Source organism: Ochotona princeps, chromosome 16 (genome assembly GCF_030435755.1).
Source record: "Ochotona princeps isolate mOchPri1 chromosome 16, mOchPri1.hap1, whole genome shotgun sequence".
NCBI classification, from domain to species: Eukaryota; Metazoa; Chordata; class Mammalia; order Lagomorpha; family Ochotonidae; genus Ochotona; species Ochotona princeps.
In genome coordinates, this window is record NC_080847.1 from 2,444,753 (window position 1) to 2,464,787 (window position 20,035).

The following is a 20,035-nucleotide window of genomic DNA, read 5'->3' on the forward strand; positions in this document are numbered from 1 at the left end:
GTTGGCAGGCAGAGGCTTAGGCTGTTACACCACGGCATTGGCTCCCTGTATTTCGTTCTTGTGCTCTGCTCAGTTGGAACCCTAAGAACTCCAGAGTGGGGGGGCCCTGTCTCTGCCCCTCCATCTCCACCTTCTGGGGGCGAGGGACAAGTTCGAGAGGTCTCCCTGTGTAGGCACCTTCAGATCAGAACATTTCAGGGGACCTGCACCTTGAGCCCTGGCCATGGACCTGGCCCACAGGGCAGTACAGGTGGCCAGTATGGGCCAGGAGTTCAGAGTCAAAGCTCCAAGGCAGCAGTTTCATGGGGTCCCCCGAACATGGGGATCCCCTAGTGCTAACTCAATCACCCCATCAGGAAATTCCCAAGCTTTTCCTCTGTGTTCCCTGCCAGACGGAAGTAAAGGACCTGCCTGTGTGTCTTGGGTAGCGGTCCTTCCCGGGGAGACAGCTGCTGGTGGCCTGCTGGGGCCAGGCCCTCCTGCCGGTCCCTGCAGGCCTCTTGTGAAATGACACTTCCTCCCGAGGCTGGCTGCTGCTTTTTGCCAAATAAGGCAATCCCTCGACAGGCAGGGGCAGGTGGGGGGTGGGCAGGCAGCCTGGAGCATGCTGTGTCTTGCGCAATCAACCAGGGGATGGGACACCTCCCACTGCATTAGAAGACCCAGAGCTGGGGAGAGAGGCAGGTGGGGCGTGCAGCGAAGCTGACCGCAAAAGCCACCTCCTCCCAGGAGCCCAGAGCTGCTGCTGGGTTTCTCATGTGGGCAGCAGGGACCCAAGCACTGGGGCCACCTTCTGTTTTTCCAGGTGTATCCGCAGGGAGCTGGAGAGGAAGTGGAGCAGATGGGACATGAACCAGCACCCATTTGGGAAGCTGGTATTGCAGGTGGAGGCTTAAGCAGGTTCCCAGAGTTGCCTAAGGAGACGCGGTGCTCAAATGTTAGCTGGTGTTCTGCAAGCAGCCACAGAGCAGGCCTAGGACCAGGAAAGAGAAACCAAGGAAATCCTGGGGAAATGTGGTTCCCACAGCATTCAGCACTGGGCGACCAGGGCAACCGAGTGATGGATAGTGTGAGCAGAGGGTGGGGCCGAGGGTCCCACAGGAACATTGTGCCCTCCGCCCCGGCACAGCTATGCGGTGGATCTCAGCTAAAATCAAATTTAAACAGGAAGGTTGAGCAGACCCTTGGGGCGACGGCTAGCGCCACCTTGTGGGCAGACGATATGTGCGGTGTGGCATCCTCCTTGGAGGAAGAGGCTGGCTGGGGGGCTTGGGGAAGGGAAGCGCGCGTTTCCCGTCCTGTGGGGGCTCCCGTCACGAAGAGGGAAATGTCCCATGGCGAACGAACGTGGGACTTGAGGTCTGTCTGGGCTTTTCCCGGTGTGGGGCAGGCGGCCTGGCTTCCTGCTGTCTCTGAAGCTGCCCGTCCATCCTGCTTTAGGACTTTTCCTGCCTGCTGTCGGGAACCCAGGTCCCTGGTCACTTAGTCTGAAACCTGGGGTAGTGCACGTGGGCCTCAGCTGCAGGCAAAGCCTTCCTGTCCCCCTTGGAGCCTGCTGCGGCCCGGGGCTCCCCTGCAGCTGCGGTCCGGACCCAGCCCTGTGTTGCCAGGTGAACTCTGGATGGCAGATTAAATTTGTCAGAGCAGCAATGAGTAATGGTTAGGGCCTGAGCATGCTTCCCACCGGGTGAGGAGTGAGCCTCTGATGGTCTCCCCTGAGAACTGAGCCGTGGAGCAGGGCCTGGTCCTCAGCCAAGTGGGAAGCAACCCGTACTGGGTTAGGGAGATGACTTCTTGTCTGGTGCTAGAAAGAACTGAGACACATGACAGCGGCTTTCTTTCTAAACGACGTGGCTTGCTGTCCTTAGTTGTGGTGGCTGGACACTCAGGTGCCTGCTGCTCTGCTCCATCTCCACGCTAAGTTCTCACAACATGTCTGCTCCAGCCCCTTCCGGCAGCCCTCCACCCCATCCTCTCTCCTGGCACTGCCCCGAAGCTCGTCTTCTCGGGACGGTTCACGCCACAGGCATCTGTGGGAGGCAGCCCTTCTGCTGCGGTGTCCAGCTACTTCGTTGCCTTTTGCTTGCCAGGTACTGAGGAAGCGTAGGGTGAGACAGCCTTTCACCCTCTGTGAGCAGTGTCTGTCCTAAGCTCGGCTTGAATGCCCGTTTCCAGCTGGGGGGGGGGGCACCCTATGGTGTCTGAGAGCTGAATTGTGGGGGCAGCCTGGAGCTGGACTGCACCTCACACCCCCTACTGGCTGTGCACATGGGTTCCGATTTCCACTCCCCTCTCCTGCACCGTAGCCACCCTGGTGGTTTCTGCCTTGACCTGCTGGCTGACTTAGGAGTGGGTCACTCCACAGATCAGCCTCTCCCTGCGAGCTGGCCTTGGGCCTTTGGGGACTTGTGGCCAGCCAGGCCTATAAGCCTCAGGCTGGCATGGGGAATCTTTTCATTGCAACTGAAAATGTAGCTGGGGCATGCCTTATGGGCAGGGGAACAGGTGCCCTGGGATGGGCAGGCAGTGGACCCTGAGGAGCTCCCAGGGGATGGAGTGAGGTACGGGTGTCCGACAGAGGTGACCAGCCTGGTCCATCACTGGCTACCATTCTCCATCTGAGCACGGTCCTGTGTCTGCAATGCTCTGCTGGCTGAGTTGTCAGGCCCTCTGCAGTCTGGACAAAGCCCCTCCCCAAGGTGGGGCTCGGGGGCTGTCACAGTGGGTGAGCGAAGTTTGCACCGGGGAGTACAGCTCTGGGGGCTGAGCGGCAAGTCCACAGTGGTGGTCCAGGCAGGGCAGGGCAGGGCTGCAGGACTCTGTCAGCCTTGCAATGTCCTCACACTGGCTCTGAAGCCCTGCGCTGTGCCCGCTGACACAGCGGTTGGCTCCCGCTCAGTGTCTCTCCTCAGGGCAGCCCTCAGGAGGGCAGAATGTGCTGAGTCACTGCCTGGCTCTGTTGAGTCGGCATCTGGAGACCTCACCAGGCTCCAGGCTTGCTCTGAACCGATTCCCGCCTGCCCGGGGTGGGAGTGTTGTAGGGTTTCTGAACCCCGAATACTGCAGCAACCTCAAATTCTTGTCTCGCAGGAAAGAAGAATTTTCATGCGGACGCAGTTTAGTTTTAAAGTAGGATTTATTAGAAAAGCTAAGAAAGGAGACTCCCGTCCTAGTGACGAGAGGGGGTCCTGAGATAGAAAAGACCCTTACCCCCTGCCATAGTGGCAGGAGGAAAAGCAAAAAGACCCTAGTTCCCTGCCATAGTGGCAGGAGGAAAAGTTAAAAGAGAAAAACCCATATCAGTGGTGGGGAAAGCATCTTTTAAAGGTTCCCCTCAAAGATGTTTCTCCATAAACAAAGGAAATTCCTGGTTTCCATGGTACCTGGCCTTGGGACAAAAGGCCAGAAAGGTGTCACTGGCCAACTTCCTTGGTCCCTTTCTAATGATAAAGAGGCCAGTCTGAAGCCCACCCCCTTGGCAATGGCTGGAGACAGAATTGGGTGGAGGCTTCAGGTGGGGAATAGATATGTTAATGTCACCCTTGTCTCCTGGGGGAAGCACTCCTGATAAGATATGCATTTGTCTTGGGAGAGACGTGCTCTGGTGAATCCAAGACATGGTGGGGAAAATAACCCTTTATATTTGGGAAGAAAAATGACTTGGGGACCCAGAAAACCCTAACTGCCTACCACCCAGTCTAACTCCTCTCACAGGAGTAGGGAACACCCCGGCTCCTTCTCATAGGTGCAAGGCCCGCTGGCTGTGAATGCTGCAGTTGCCCTAGCCCAGTGGGCTGGACACCCCCTGGGCCTGATCCTGCAGTCCAATGCCACTCTCCTTGCGCTAGGAGGCTCACCAGCCTCTGAGGATCCAGGGGACCATGTGCTAGGGTGACAGTGACAGGGGGCCATGTCCCGACAGGCTCAGAGCCAGAGGAGGGGTGCAGGGCCCAGGAGCGGTGTTCACTGCTATGCACCTGTGTAGCTGCACCCCTGGAGGGCAGACCCAGGCTGCTTCTGCCATCCCCCACAGCGCGCACAGGTGCCTCCTCACTGCAGTTTCTGCGAACTGACAATTTACAGAGCTAAGATCTTGGGAGGTGGGTCAGCAGGCCACAGGGGCACAGGGGTCCCCGACAAGTGTCGCTCCTCATGAAGTATGTAGCTGGGTCCATCTGCCATCTTGGCCTCTCTCATGCTGTGGGCTGGTGCCATGCAGTTCAGGGAACAGCCGGGGGGTGGGGGTCTGTGGTTCTGTGTGCCCAGCACTCCACAGCTCGAGGGACACAGGGCAGTGACTGTACACCAGTCTGGGGCACAGGGTCTGTGTGGAGAGGCTGAGAACCAAGTGGACATTGCAGCTCAGGGTCCCAGCCAGGAAACCAGTGGATGTGCAGGCTTGGGAGTGAGCTGAGTGGCCAGCGGGAATCCAAGTCACAAGAGAGGATGTGACGAGGGAGGGACATGGTGGTGGAGGTGGGACAGAGGGAGCAGACCTGGGAGGCTGACCACAGAGGGGCACCCCAGAAGTCCAGGAGAGAGGTGCTAAGAGGAGCAGGGGACCCTGTGTGTGGCACATGTGCAGGGGCTGATGAGGCTGCTGGGCTATGACAGGGGTCGAGCAAAGAGTGGACAGCCCTGGTCTGAGCCTCAGGGGAAGTGAGGGTGGGTCATGGGGTGTGGGTGTGTAGGGGTGGCCTGAAGCTCCAGCGTCTCTGCTCACTCCCATCGCTACAATGAGAGTGTCACAGGGTACAGACCGTGGGCTGCTCAGGCCCTGCAGCAGAGACTGGCTGCCCCCTGTCTCATTTCCTCCCTAGGTAGCCTTCTGGCATGCGTTCAGCCTCTCCCAGCTGCTGTTTAGCCCACAGCCTGGGCCCCTGCAAGCCCAGGGCCGGCCTCCTCTGGCCCCAGCTGCCCCCATCCCTGCACGTTGGCAGGTGCCTGGCTCCGCCCCTTCCCGCCAGGGCCGGCCCACTCCCCCGTGCGGACCTTGCCGTTGGACAACTTGTCACTAGGGCTCCGCCCCAGGCTTCTGCTTCTGTGATTGGTCCAAGGGACCGTCCATCAACGTTGTCGCCTGGGAACTGGGCAGAGGCGGCTCCCAGGGGAAAATCCTTGCCACTGCCGGACCGGAAGGCGGGTCTGGGTCGGGGCTGGGGCCGGAGCCGTGGTGAGCCGGACGCTGGACGGGAGGCAGTAGCCGGACGGGCAGCAGGCGCGGCCGGCGTGGGGGTCGGAGTAGGCTCTGCTCCAGCCCCACTGTCCATGGCGCTGTGTGCCCAGGGTAGATGGCCACTGGGGGGCTGGTGACAGCCGGAAGGGAGGGAGGAGTCACTCAGAGGCGCCCCTTCCTGTCACCCGGCAGTGTGTCTGGTGAGGAGGGTGCCTGCTCGGGTCTCCCCTTAAGGAGGGAGGCGAGGCGGGGGAGGGTTCCCTCTTGTATTCCGCCTGCCACCCGGGCTTTTCCCAGCAGAAGGGAGGGGAAGGGGAGAGTTCCTAGACCAGCTCCCCTCTGCTGAGTGACTGAGGGGACTGGGAGGGAAGGGGTGGTGGACCCTGCGGGTCACACCCGAGGTGGACACTGACAGCCACGCCTGTGGTTTGGAAGGAGGTGGCCACATGGGCAGGGGTTGGAGGGCAGAGTGACCCCGAGAGGCTCTGAGAAGGGTCCTGTCGGAGCTGAAACCTGCTGCTCTTCCAAGCAGGGACTGGGGGACCACCTTGGCTGTCTCTGGCTTCCAGGGGTGATGGATTTAGGGCCCTTGGGGAGTGGAATTCCCAGTGCTGGAAAGAGTTTGGGCTTGACTCTGAGAGTGCTTGGGTAAAGTGAGCGAGGAGTTGTGGCCACGTCAGGTTTTTCAAGGTATGTGGAGGGTTGGCTGGGAGCCTGGCTGAGCTGACTCAGGCAGGCTTGGTTGCCTTGAATGCTCTGTGGGAATCTCTTCTGCTCACTTGAATGCTGAACATAATCATTTGCTCCTAAAACTGAATCTTTCTGCTTCCAGTGCAGGATAGTGCCTCCCTGGCCTCTGCCCGCTGGGTGCCCATGGGTCTGCCCCTGTGGCAACTACCACTGGTCACCACCAGGGGTACAGGACTGCCCCCTCCAAGACCCACAGGTGCAGCAGGTTTCAGTGTGTTCCTAGAGTCGTGTTGGGGCGTGGCCTCTAAGCCCAGCTCCACAGGGTGGACCTCCAGAAGGTCTGGGCCAGGGCACACCGGCCAGCACGAGGCTGTCCTCAGCTGTGTCTGTGAGAGTCCCGGCATGGAGGAGCCTTGTCGGGGGCTTCAAGTCTGGTGGCCCGAGTTTGGAGTGGAACAGGGAGAGACACAGGCTTCTGGGCCCCTGGTGGGTGAGCAGGGCCTGGGAGGGGCCTGCCCTGTCACCATGTGTGCAGGAGGGGTGCCTGTGTCCTCTCAGGGCCTCCAGGCCTCTGGCTCATCCTGGAGGTCTCCTCCCCACCCCACTCTTCCCCTGCTCATTTCTGTCATCCCAACTGGTGGATTGCAGGAGCCTGGCTCAAGTTTGGCTCTTGGTGGCCCCAGGTTCCCTCCCGAGGCCTTGTGTGTGTGTGCTGTAGACCTGCCCGAATGCGTCCCTGGGTGGGTGGGTGGAGGGGACCAGCCACTCTGGCCCCTACATCCCGCACCCTGGTCTGCCCAATCAGGACCTAATAACAGGATTCCAGGATAGGCCCCTTCTGTGGCTATGGGAGTCGGGTGTGGATGCTGGGTAAGGCCCTGCAGGGCACAGCCCCTCGGTCCCCCTCTGCTGGGCCAGGCCCTCACCCTGCTGGTTTCTGAGTGAGTGACCTCATCAGGCCTTGCCCTGCAGGAGTAAGCTGGGGCCTCTGCGTAGCATGGCCCTGCAGCCTTGGTGGCTCTCCGCCCAGGCTGCGTTCCCCTGAGCCCAGGCCCTGGGGTTTGGAGCAGGAGGAAGCTATCTTTGCACCTTGCGCGGGGGGGGGGGGTCTGTGGTGGTATTGCCAGCAGGCCCACTTGCTTCTCCAGGTGGGGGCGGCCGTTCTACGTGCACACCAGGCCCTGGCTGTGGGCTGTGCACACCTGGAGCCCGTCCCTAGTGGGGGTGGGCAGCGTGTGTGCAGCAGGAGGCAGCAGCCCTCACGACTCCCGATGCCTTAGAAGGGACAGGCAGGGAGCAGGAATGTGGCCTGGGCTGGGCTGGCCTGGCACTGGCTCGCGGGCACACACAGGTCCCTGTGCCTGAGGCCCAGATGCCAGGAAGGGCCCTTTCTGTGGCTGTGGGAGCTGGGTATGGGTGCTGTATATGCCTTCAGGAGGTGGTGCCGTAACAGTGGTTGCAGGTGGACTGTGGGGGCACCCTGGGCCCTGGGGACAGTGTGGGATGCCAGGCGGTGGGGGCTAGTACCCTGCTTTGGAGGCCGAGCTGGGAGCTATTTTTTATACACAGTACACTCGCACATATTTAGAAAACAAACTTGCATTTCCCTGGGGAGAGGAGCAAGCCAGGAAGCTCAGGACATGTTTGGCCAGTGCTGCGGTGGCTGACTGGTGACACGCAAAGCCATGACCTTCACGGCACCCAGATCACATGCAGCTTGCCTCTTGGGTCTGTCCTTTCCTGCTGGCCACTGGGCAGGTGGCCCTCTGAGCAGCAGGGTCACCTGGGGTTCCTGCAAAGCAGAAGTGGCTGTGACCTGGCAGACAAAAACAAGACCACCACGCCAGCCCCAGATGTGCTCTTGTCCCTGGTTCCTGTGAGTAAAGCCTTGCCTTCCCCTTATAGCCGGGCCTGCTGTGTTTCCAGTCTTGGGTCAAAATGACCATGTCAGGTCATGGTCACAGACCCAATCCAGAGCAAACACTCCTCAGGCCACCAAGCTGAGCACCGTCCCTTCGGGGAGCCTTGTGGCGGGGGCGCCGGTTCTGGGGGTGTGTGAGTGGGCAGTGTGAGCGTGTTGGAGGTGAGGGCACGGGGCTGGCAAGCCATCGGAACATGGCTGCTGTGCTGCTGGGGACGTTGTCCCCCGGAGGATTGGACACGGGACGGCCACATGACCCAGGGAGGCACTGCCACCCCCATATCGAGACGGGGGCCTTGAACACAAGAGTCCCCTGTAGCCTGTCTGTCGTGAGGGCCACAGGAGGAGGCTGCTGGCTGTCCATCAGGTAATAAGGAGGCGTGTGCGCATGCGGCCATGTGCCACTCAGTCGGGAGGAGAGACGTTCTGATGTTTGCCGCGGCCCAGGTGGCCCAGGTGGTCACTGCCACTCCCTCTGCTCAGGCAGACGAAGCCTGCCTACTCTCACCATCCAGGCAGGTTTACACCAGCACATGGCCTGGGCTTGCTTTGTTCCGTCGTCGCAACACCTCGTCCCCACACCACATCCCCTGAGGCAGGGCTGTGATGTTTCCATTTCACAGATGGGCCAACTGAGGCAGAGGATTCCAGCAGCTTGCCCAGGACTGCGCGCCTGGTAGCCAGAATCAAGAGCGTGAAGGGGAATGGTCTCAGTGCGTCTTGCTTAAATGGGTGGGAAGATGGAGTCCCACTGATAGCTCGGTTACGGGCGACCTGGGAGCTAGGATTTCAGACAAGCCTGACCTGACCGGCTGCTTCCCTGTTTGGGGGATCCTGGAATGGGCTGGGGCTCACCTGCTGGACATGCATGGATGTGGAATCCCGCCACACTGCGACAGTGGTGGTTGCCACAATGTGCAGCTGTGTTTGCTGATGAAGAGATGTGTATGAGCTGCTGTCCTCCTGTGGGTCACACCCTGACTTCTCGTTGTCGCGCATCTTCTCCCTCTGCAGAGGATCCCGCTGCACCTGAGCCCAGATGGGCAACAGCAGGAGCCATGCGGGGCCGAAGCTCTGCCCACGGTTCCTCCCCGAGGAGCAGGCTGAAATTGACAAGTTGTTCAATGCTCTGACGGCGGGCCAAGGTGGCCACACAGGTGTCCCGGCCCACGACTTCTCCCTGCAGGCACTGAAGGCAAGAGTGGCAGCTGCTGTGGGTGGGAGCGGGGTCTGTGGATGGTGGTCCCTGAGTTGAGTGGGTATGTGGGCGAGCTTGCTGTGCGCAAGGGGTGGGGGTACATGTCAGTGTCTTGGTGGTCTCCTCTGTGCCTGCAGCTGTAGCCAGCACAAGCTAAACACCCCTTCCCCTTTAGAATCAGTAGAGTAAGGGAACTGGGACCCAGTAGTGGTTTGACGTGATGTTCGGAGAGCACTGGCCCTTGGGACTTACACCGGGGGACAGACTGGAGAGTGGGGCGGCCTGAGTGGCATTCACAGGTCAGCTGGCCAGGTTGTTTGGAGGGCACCTTTGCCTCTGTCAGCTCAGAACAAGCAGGTCCTGAACTCCAGGTTCCTCTTAGAAGGAGTTGAAGTTTGCCTTTTGCCCGGTTCCCTGGGGGCTCTTAAGGCAGGTTTTGGGGCCAAGAGTGAGGGGGCATCCAGGCAGAGCGGCAGTACCTGTTGGGAAGTGGGGGGCCTGCTGCCAATGCTGCGTGTGCGTGGGGCAGGGGGTGGTCAAATGCGTGCGGTTGTATGCCTGTGTCTGCCTACCCAGAGGCTCCCCCGCTGGCCAAGGTGGCCTGCAGCAGACAGGGGACTGCGGTCCTGGCTGGCAGGTGGCTGCAGTATTCCCCAGCCTCATCAAGAGACTTGTAGTTGGGCGCTGATTGGAGCAATCCCACCAGGTCCTCTCTGGGGGAGAGTGCGAGGGCTTTCTGGTGGTTCTAGGTTCACCTGCAGACAGGGCATGTTCTGAGGGGTGAAGCCTGCCTTGGGGGGTCAGGGGACACGGGCACTGTCATGGTCGGTCTGCACTGTGGCTGCCAGGATGGCATGCAGCTCTCAGGCGCTCCACTGCCAAGTCTGTGCTCTTGTTTCTGATTGGCACTCCCCTCCACTTGCTGTAATCCGGGATGAGACCAAGAGTTGACACTGGAGGGAAAAGCAGTATTCAGAGACTGTAACTGATAAGGCATTACCCAACATGATGGTGCAGCTGCTTGGGGTGCCCATGGCTGTGTTGGGGTGCCTGGGATCAAATCCCACCTTTCCTTGTGATCCAGCTTCCTGCTAATGCAGCCCGGAAGGCGTCACTCAAGCACTGGGCAGTGCTTGAAACCCTTGCCATGCACAGGAGAGCTCCCAGCTCCTGGCTGCAGCCTGGCACGGCCCTGGCTGTCATGGGTATTTGTTAGAGGGGGGGACAGCAGATGAAGAGTTCTCTCTAGCTCTCTGCCTTCCTAATGAATAAGCAAGTAGACATATCTTTTTATTAAAAGATTTAAAACAACTAAAAGTTAATTTAAAATACACACTGAGCATGCAGGACTTGGATCAGTGCATGTTAGACACTTCGGCTGTGCACAGGGACCCACGTCACCCATGCTCACACCCTCAGAGCCAGGGTGAAGAGGGCACGTGGCCAACTTGGGGAGAGCAGAATGTGTGTAGGGCAGGGAGGCAGTGTGTGGAAGGGGCTGAGGGGCCAAGGTGGGCCCTGATCAGGATGGGGTGGGGGTGGGCCAGGGGTGGTTCAGGAGCTGCTGGCTGTGCCCCTGCTTGCGTTTCCCCTGGCACCACCAAGCGAGCCTACGCCCATCCAACCTCCCCTCCCGCTTGTCTCCTACAGAGCTACCTTGGGCAAGCACTGCCCACACACATGGTGGCCAGGCTGTATGATGGCATGCGGGGGGTTGACCCGGCTGGGAAGGCACAGGTGCCCAGTGAGAGCGTCTCCCGGGAGCAGTTCGTGCTGGCCATGTCGCACCTGTTGAAGGGAGATGCCGCCGAGAGGAGCACCCTGATTCTGAAAATGATCGCCAAGACAGGTGGCCCAGTGAGAGCCCAAGAAGTACAACGGGTAAGCAGGGGCTGCAAGACCCTCACAGGCTTTCCTGGGGAGGGCTGATGGAGACAGGCACTGTGGGGAACCCTGAAACGCATGGCTGTCGGGCAGCAGTTAGGTCTCCGACAGGCGCCTTGCAGAACTCCCAGGACAGCAGAACGTAGTGTTAGAAAACCAAGTGGCCGGCTGGGGTCTGTTGTGGAGAAACTGGCCCTGCAGGCCTGGGGCCACAACTGCTTTGTCCCTAATGACGAGTTGTGCTCCTGAAGTTCACAGAGGACCTGGTGGGCTCCATGGCACACGTGCTAGCCCACAGGCAGGAGCTGAGAGGCTGGCTGGTCAAGACCCCTGTGACTGCATCGCCCAGGGTGCGGGCGCTGGCCACGCAGCTACTCTCTGAGATGAAACTTCCAGGCAAGTACCTTTGCGTCCCTGGGGGGTGACGTGGGCCCCTGGCACTGTGCAGTGGCTTCTGCCATCCGAGCATTTCTGTGGATTCAGGATGAAGGGGTGCTGTGGGCAGGAGTGGACCCCCCCACCCTGCCTCTCCCTGTTTCTGATGTCCTCATAACCCATCTCATTTCTGCAAGGGGGTACTGATGTCTCCTCTTGTTTCCACTTGGAACGTTTGCGTCCATCTGTCCCACCCCACCCCTGCCTTGGTCGGTCCAGCCCCAAGTGTCTCATTGTTGACCCGTGTTTGGGTTTTTAATTCCTCTGCTTGCTTTTGATTTCTGTTGGTCTTTTCCTGTCTCTGAAGGTTGACGTTTAGCTTGCCTGTCTGAGATCTCACGCTTTTTCATGTCATGGCTATGTATTGCCCTCTGAGCAGGGCTGTGGCTGCCTCCCCGTTTGTCTTGGTGTGTTGGCTATTTTTTCTCAGTCACTCCCGGGCCTGCTAACGATCCTCTGTGCCTTGTTTGCCCTGCTGGCTGTTTAGAAATGAGCTGTTTAATTCATTCACACCTGGGATTTTCTCAGATTGGCTTTTGTTATCAGTTTATAACTTTATTCCATTACGAGGACATGCATTGTAGGTTTCTCTGAGCATCCTTGAGGCGCTACAAAGCGGTGCATTGTTTATTGAAAAGCGCCTATTTTGCTATTGGAGGAGGACTAGTATATATTTAAATATAACAGGAATTTAAAAAATTATGGTAAGTCCCTTGGCAGGCATGGTAAACTTACTTTATCAATGAGTTATTTTAATGTGAGGCCAGATGGTAAAAATACAAGTTGAAAATAAGTTACATTTCAAACATATAGGTGAGAAATTTGGAACTTGAACAGAATAAAGCCATATTAGTGTGAGTGATTTGTTTATGGGCAAACTGCTCTCATTCTTCTGAAGTTAATATTGTAAAAGGAGCCATAAAAACACCCTTTACATTGACTCCTAAGGTGAGACAGTTAAGCAGTGGTGCAAGGAGAAATGGAAGGTTCTGGAGGAGGGACAGGGATGGGAATTCTGAGGGGTTTCCTGGTGAGCGTGTGAGTCGGTGGGAGGTGGCATCGCTGCTTAGCCTAAAGCCAGAGTCCCACAGGCTGGGAAGAGCAGGAGCTGCCCACTGAGCTGTGTCTGTGCCAGCAAGTGCCCCGAGTTCCTGGCTGTGTCAGTCCTAGGACGTCCCTGTCCTCTTGGTAGGCTCCAACCAGCTGGGGTAACCAGAGCCAGCAACGCTGGTGGCTGAAGCAAGGCCCTGTTTTCCTGGTCGGTTTCCAGGCAGCAGCCTGGCCTGCAGGGGGAGCCCTCCCAACAGCGGATGTGTCCAGCAGAAGCTGGCTGCTCTGGGTGCAGCCTTCAAGGTGCTAGTGTTGGGGGTACTCTGGCTGGAACCCCCTTGCGAAGACCTGTCTGGGAGCCTGTGCCTTGCAGCCAGGAGAGGGGAGGAGGAGAGTGCCTTGGGTGTCACAGTGTTGCCTCTGCAACGGTAAGTCAGGCAAAGAGATGAGTGACATTCATTTGAATGTACTGCAGGGGACATTTAAACATGTCCTCAAAAAAAAAACCCACCTACTCCCTTCTGAGCTACTTTGCATACTGGGTCTTGGAGAGGGGTCCATATTGCACAAAGGCAGGCCACCTTCCCTGGCTCAGTGGCCAGGGAGGAATGTGTGGTCCCGACCTGGTCAACACAGCTGTGGGCAGCAGTGCATAGCCACCGTGGAGGGACATACAGTGGCTCTCGCTGACCCTGACTCCGCCTCCTGCAGGTGGCGAGGTGTTCCTGAGTCCTCAGTGGCTGGACCGTGACTGTGACCATGCCGTGCTGGAGGACTGGGTGTCCAGGGTCCCCCACGTGGCCACGTTTCTGAGAGTGGTCGTCCACAGAGGCTTTCTCCTCCGGAGCTCGCCTCTCCCTCTGGCCACGCTGGTGCCCAAGCGCATCGTGGACCCAGGGCAGGACTTCGAGAGCGTGCTGGACGTCCTGTCGGTCATCTACATCAACTCGCACCTGCCCAGGGAGCAGCAGCGCTGCTGGCGGCTGCTCTTCTCCTCCCAGCTCCACGGGCACAGCTTCTCGCAGCTGTGTGGGCGCATGGCACAGCGAGGGCCCTGCGTGACCCTACTGGAGGACCACGACGGCCACGTGTTCGGTGGCTTCGCCTCTTGCTCCTGGGAGGTGAAGCCTCAATTCCAAGGTGAGTTGCGTGGGCCAGCTGCTGCTGCCATGGTGGGCTGCCTGCTGCCGCCGTGGTGGGCCGGCTGCTGCTGCCGTGGTGGGCTGCCTGCTGCCACCGTGGTGGGCCGGCTGCTGCCGGATGCTGACTGTACCTGCAGGTGCTGAGCAGGGCTGCCCCCCCCACCTCCATTGGCGTCTTGCCACACAGGTGTAGTCAGATGCTGTACTGCCCTCTGGTGGCCTCAGGTGCCAACAGCCCCTGTGCTTGGGTGCTGAAGTGTCAGCTTGGTGCTGTGAACTGGCACTCAGTGGACAGGTGTGGGGACGGATCAGGCCTCGAAGGGACTGGGGGTGCTGTTCCAGGCCAGGTGCTCTCTACCTGGACACGTGGCCGCCATGCCTGGGAGCTGTGTGGCCAGGCAGGGACTCGAAGTTTTTTTGGTCTTGCTCCTGGTGTCCCGACCACCTCAACCATTGGAGGCAGAGTGGGTGCCCGATCCCCTAGGTCCTCTTGTTTCTAGAGTTTTATTTCTGGGTTTCAGAACATTTCTACATCTTTAGTTAGAGAGATGGTGGGGACTCTCCAAATCCAGGTCCACAAAGGCCAGCTGAGGACCAGCTCGGCCGCAGGCCCAGGCCTGCCGCATGGCCCCAGACTCTGGGGCGTGGAGCAGCTGCCTGCCTCCTCTCTGTGTGCCAGCGGGCCCCTGCTGCAGGTGGGAGCCTCAGGAGCATGCACACAGCGCCTGCTTCTGGCTGCACACAGCCTCATGAGTGCACCTGTGGGGCCTGAGTGTTTTATTCCCAAGTAAGCGAAACCTTGCCTGATGACACGGAGACATGCATCAGCCCCAGTCTGTCCTTTTCTGGGTTGTGAGCAGAGTGTGGGAAGCGGGCAGCCTCGTGTGTGGGCGGTGTCCGCCTGTGGCCCTGGGTCCCTGTTCGCAGCATTTTGTGTGTTCATCCCAGATAGAGCTCCGGTATGTGAGACGCTGTGTGGTTCAGCAGCCACAGCCATGTCTTGATCTCGGTTGTTTCCCGTGAGGCCGTTCTGGCGGGTTCTCGCCACTGCACCCTGCGGGCTGCCTCCACATGGCCACCTACCACTCTCACCCCACCCTGCCGTGAGCGAAACCCAGCATGGGCTTGCATGTGGGCCTGTTGCCACCACCTCGCCCCTGGGGCTCACTGGGGTGGGACAGCCTTCTGCCTCCTGATGAGACCCTGCCCTTGCTGGCTGCTGGCCGGGCCTCCATCCTGATCATTGTCCACACCCCAGCCACACACTCAAACCCTGTGTTGGCCAGCAGGACCCTTAATTCCCACCATGCTCCAGGCCAGGCCCTGCAGGAGGTCCTACCTCAGCCTTCCTTCCTGACCTCAGGGGCTAGCTGGTGGCTGTCTCTTGACCTTGACCACTATGGATCTCTCTGGAGTCCACAGGTGTATAGACCTCACTGTGGCAGGCTGGGCCTGTGTGCTTGTTCAGCGCTGTTCTTTCCCTGGGCCCCTTCACTGCCCTGCTCACTGCACCTGCACTCCCAGGGTGTGCTGTGGCAGCCCATTCTGCTTGAGTAGAGCATGCTTCACAGCTTGCCCTGACCTCGTGTCCAGCAGGTGGTCCCCTGGGCCATGAGCTCAGATGGCTGTGGGGTCCTTGGTGCTGAGCGTCCTCAGAGAACAGGGGGTTGCCCAGGACTTTGGACCCCGGGCATTGTTAGGGTTCTGCTGGCACCTTTCTGTCAATGGACTGTACGCCCACACCTGTCTGTGCCTCGGTGTAGCTCGCCTCTGTACATTCCTTTGGGCAGTTGGGGTACCCAGCTGTGCAGGCTCTGTGCTGGGGTGTTTGTGCTGGGGTGTGCTTGGCTGGCCTGCACCGTTTCTGGCAGAGTCTAGAGCCCTGATCTCCGTGCCCCACCTACCCCTGCCCCCAGCCACAGCCCAAAGACCTGCTCTCCCGAACGGCCACTGCGCTGGCTCCCGCACCCCAAGTCCACCCATGGCAGGTGTGGGGCAGTCATGATCCCTAGGCTGCAGCTCAAGGCTCTCCACATAGACCCCGCCCATGAATCTTGTTTGCTGGTCGCTTTCAGGGGACAACAGGTGCTTCCTGTTCTCCATCTGCCCCAGCATGGCAGTGTACACGCACAGCGGCTACAACGACCACTACATGTACCTGAACCACAGCCAGCAGACCATTCCCAATGGACTGGTAAGGCTGCGCACAAGTTCTGCCCACGTCCTCAGTGCGTGCCAGGAGCATGACCGCCAGGGCGGGGTGCCCCTTCGGGGACACGGCCTCTGCGGGGCTTCCAGGGGTTGTCCCTCTTCCTGGCTCTCAGAAGATGGATCTGTGGTTTAGAAGGTGTCAGTGGCAGGCCTGTCTCCGGTTGTCTGGCCACAGCCTGGGCATGAAGCAGGGTGCGGCTGTCCTGGGCTGGGGTCATCTGGGGGTAACTCTGGGGGTGGCAGGTGGGGCTACAGCTGGGGTGGGCACGGCTCTGGTCTGGGCTTCCCCGCCACTTGGTAGCTGAGTTGTGGGAGGAAGAGGGTGAAGGCCGGGGCCCGGCGGGGGCTGGGGAGAGGGACTAGGCACCAAAGATGCTGACTTTTTGACAAACAGCTCTTCCAGAGAACTTGGCGCTGAGCTGGCAGGGGATGCTGGGCCTCCTGCTGCCACCCGGGAGGTCCTGGGCTAGGGGAGTGGGAAGGCCAGGCTACCTTTGGCCACCACACACCCTCTCAGGAGCATGGGGGTTCCGGCCTCGGGGCAGATCCTGGAGTGCCCAATCCTGGGCAGTCATGGGGCTGGCGACGGGGCTGGCAAGCTGCCCCTGCGCACAGTCTTGCTGCACCCATCAGAACCCGCTGGGGACCAGGGAGGTTCCATGGAGGGAGGATGGAGACTGCAGGTGCATGCTTGCCTGGGCTCAGTGCGGAGCAGTGGCCACTTCCTGCCTCATCTGCTCACACCCTGCACGCCCTGAGCTCACTGCAGCCTGTGCAAGGAGGAGCATGCCTACTAGGGCATAACTGCTTAGTTCCGCGTCTGGCCCTCTGTGTCCTGGTGGTGGTCATGCCTTGGGCCCTGAGAAATGGTCCTTCCTGTGGCACCCCTACGTCCCTCTCTGTTAAGGCACGAAGGGAAGCTGTGTCCACCTCTGGCCCACCCCGTCTGGTTCAGTACCGAGGGCAAGATGCGGGTGACACCGTTCTCGATTGTCACTTCCTTTGCAGGGCATGGGAGGGCAGCACCACTACTTTGGGCTCTGGGTGGATGCCGATTTTGGGAAGGGACACAGCAAAGCCAAGCCGACGTGCACCACGTACAACAGCCCACAGCTGTCTGCCCAGGAGGACTTCCGGTTTGACAAGATGGAGGTATGGGCGGTCGGAGAGTCCGAGGAGTCACTGTTGGTGAGTGGTAGGAGGGCCCAGGGCTTCTGTCGACTTCCCCAGCTTTCCCCCGTTTGTTCCTCCCTCTGGAGTGGCTTTGTTCCGGGTCGGCTTCTGGTACAGGACACATGGTAGCTTAGCGCAACAGCCAAGGGCAATGGCAAGGCATGTAGGCATCCCTTTACTCTGTGCCCATTTACAAGGCGAGGAGGAGGGTCCAGGGCTCTGCCTGGTCCCTGCCAGGGATGGCCTTTCGGGGTGGGTGGGGCCTTGGGGCTTGCCGCCTGGTTCCTTGGGGTACGGGATGAGCATGGACAGTTCTGCAAAGTTGCGGGGGGACTAGTAGGAACCACTGCTTGTCCCTGGTCCTTGGGGATCCATTCCTCCCTCTCTGCCTGGCCCCCTCCATCACTGCTTTTCCTCTCCTGCCCCAGGCCACTAGCAAGAAGAGCATCCTGGATGTGGATCCCGAGGCGCAGGCCCTGCTGGAGATCAGTGGGCGAGCCCGGCACAGTGAGGGGCTCCGTGAAGGCCCTGACTGTGACCAGTGAGCAGGGCTCTGCACGGAGCTGGGTACGGACTCTCCCCTCATCCCACACTGGTTGAATTTGAATGTGGAGCCCCCCAGGGTCATGGCCAGACCACCCCAAAAGTGCTTGAACAGAACACACAGTGGCATCAGAACTCTCTTATACCATTGGGGACTGTCACCCAGAAGTGCCACCTGCCACAGTAGCTTCTTGGTTGAGTATTACTGAAGTGTGAAGGCGCTGCTGCATTGGAGTCCGTGGCTGGCCCTGGACCAAGTGCCTGTAGAACTGAAGTCTGAGCCCGCTGCCGGTCACTCAGCCGCTGCTGTGACCGTCACCCAAGCCCTGGGAAGCTGGTCTGTATGGAAGACAGGAATTGGAGTGGCCTTGGGAACGGCTCCTGCTGGCCTGGAAGTCCTGCTGTGTGACTGTTTACACATCGGGCGGGGCCATTGTGTGATGGGGACAGAGGCCGGAGCCTCAGCAGACACCGTGGACTCACAGGGTATGGATCCTGAGTAGGGCTTTGTACTGCACTTCTGCATCCGCTGTGCTTACAGGGCCTGGGCCGCCACCCACGTGGGAAGATAAGCTGTGCCTGCAGACCGCCGAGCTTCATTCTGATGCTGACTTTGACATGGGGCCCTTTAGGGGGCCTGCAGGCAGGAGCCCTGGCTCGTGGGCACACACTGGGGCTGGTCAGCACTGCCGCTTGCCTGGAACAGCTCGCTCATGGAGAATGACGGGTAAGTGGACAGTGCAGCCTCCTTCTAAACAGACCTCGTTGTTCCAAGATGCTGGACGTTGTCCAGGGGGCCTCTGGGAAGGGCTGCTGCACCCCGCAGGCGCCAAGCCCACACACAGAGAAGTCCCCACTGGAGGAGCTCCAAGCTTGCCCCCTCTGCCTGTGGTTTTGGGTCACAAACTCAGGCCTGCTCGCATGGTCCTGGGTGGAAGGTACAGGACGCTGGCTGCGGCATATGCCCAGGCATACTGCCACTGGCAGCACCCAACTCGGGCCTTGCACACTAGCCCTCAAAAGCCGGGGCCAAGGACTGGACATGACTGACCTGGGCCTGAGACGCTGGCAGTGCCCGTGTGAGCACGTGCAGTGTTTGAGCTTCTGTGCAACAGGCAGCAGGTGGCAAGGACGAGCAGTCCCCTTACAAGACAGAGCTGGAAGGGGTAAGAAAACATGTGGTTCACGTTGTAAACATGCCTATTATTTTGTTTCCCTGCCATTTTGTAGAAGGTAAAGCTGAACTCTACATTTGCGTTTGGAAGGCAGAGATCTCGTCCTGCGCTCTGCTGGCTCACTGCCTGGGTGTCTGCGGCAGCCAGGGCCGGGCCAGGGCAAAGCTGGCAGCCAAGAGCACAGGCTGGGGGCTTCGTGTCTGTTTTTCATGTGTGGGAATATCTGTCTTTATGCTAGAAAGGCTTTCAATCAAGAACATCTGTTGATTTTTTTTAGCATCCATGTTTTTCTTCCTCATAGTTATAAGGGATAGAAAGTGAACGGGTTTTTAAATACTGACCCTCGTATTTTAACCATAATTTTTAAATTAAACATTTATTTGTTTTGAAAAGTATTGGGGCTGGTTTGTATCCTGGTTGCTCCACTTCCAGTCCAGCTCTCGGTGGTCCATGGGACCCTGCACCCATGTGGGAGACCTGGAAGAAGTTCCTGGCTTTGGATTCACTCAGACTCTGGCTTTTGTGGCTGTCTGGGGGGTGAACCACCAGATAGAAGATCTCTGTTTCTTCTCTCTAAATTTGCTTTTCAAAATAAATAACAACAACAACGAAAGTGTTGGAAGAGAGAGGATAGTTTTCTGTCTGCTGGCTCACTGCCCGGGTGGCTGCAGTGGCCAGGGCTGGGCCAGCCTGCAGCTGGGGGCCAGGGGTGTGTTCTAGGTCTCCCTGCGGGGCGGGGGCAGAGACCCTAACAAGTGGACTGCCTTCTGCTTGCCCGGGCTGCTGGCAAGGAGCTGGATCGGAAGGACAGCAGCTGGGACTGCAGCTGGCGCTTGGGTGGGACGCTGCTTCCCTGGCTGTGCCACACCACCGGCTCCTGTCCTCCAGGTGCTGTGGAAATCGGGTCCCTTTGACCTGTGGCCAGCACTTTTGTGACCATGTGTGCTGAGTTGGTCTGCAGTTTTTTTTTGTCAGACTTGATGCAAAGCATGATTCCGTTTTAAAGCTTTGCCATCCTTAAAAAAATAACCTGGCACCTTCTCTTTACATCTTCGAGAAGATAGGCGGGGAAAGCGCCCCAGACAGCCAGGTCAGATTCTCCAGGGGCTGGTGGCCAGGAGGGCCAGGAGGGCCTGGAGGGCCTGGAGGACCACCTGCCGTCCTGTTGGTCTCTGCCAGAGGTGGCTGTGATGCCTTCTTCTGGTTCTTGGTCAACTTCCCACCAAATCTGTCTTCACACTAATTCATGTGGGATTGAGGAAGATATTCAAAATCTGCCCTACTTTCTAGTATTTTCCTTTCCTGGCCATGGATGGGGTTTTACGCTTTTTGCCAAGAATTCATTTTGCCTTTAAGTTCTTCCTTCTGCTTGTCTGAGGTTGGTTGCACGTTGTTTTGATTTCTGAGTTGATGGGCACGTTGCTGAACAGAATGGAG

The 20,035-nt window shown here is 58.9% G+C and overlaps 1 protein-coding gene across 1 annotated transcript; it reads left to right on the forward strand.

Annotated features, from left to right (window-relative positions):
- Window positions 1–5,950: 5,950 nt before the first annotated feature.
- Window positions 5,951–18,309, forward strand: MEAK7 (MTOR associated protein, eak-7 homolog). The gene is made up of 8 exons (XM_004584223.2): window positions 5,951–6,122; window positions 8,802–8,982; window positions 10,636–10,866; window positions 11,121–11,265; window positions 13,066–13,494; window positions 15,572–15,690; window positions 16,716–16,895; window positions 17,309–18,309. Exons 2-8 carry the CDS (start codon window positions 8,827–8,829, stop codon window positions 17,423–17,425), a joined length of 1,377 nt encoding a protein of 458 aa, XP_004584280.2. The 5' UTR covers window positions 5,951–6,122; window positions 8,802–8,826; the 3' UTR covers window positions 17,426–18,309.
- Window positions 18,310–20,035: the final 1,726 nt, after the last annotated feature.

Excerpts from the sequence above, each read along its gene's own strand:
- MEAK7 (XM_004584223.2), top strand. The coding sequence starts at position 8,827 with ATGGGCAACAGCAGGAGCCATGCGGGGCCGAAGCTCTGCCCACGGTTC. Across the intron at positions 11,266-13,065 it reads CTCTGAGATGAAACTTCCAG|GTGGCGAGGTGTTCCTGAGT; the intron begins GCAAGTACCTTT and ends CGCCTCCTGCAG. Across the intron at positions 16,896-17,308 it reads AGTCCGAGGAGTCACTGTTG|GCCACTAGCAAGAAGAGCAT; the intron begins GTGAGTGGTAGG and ends CTCCTGCCCCAG.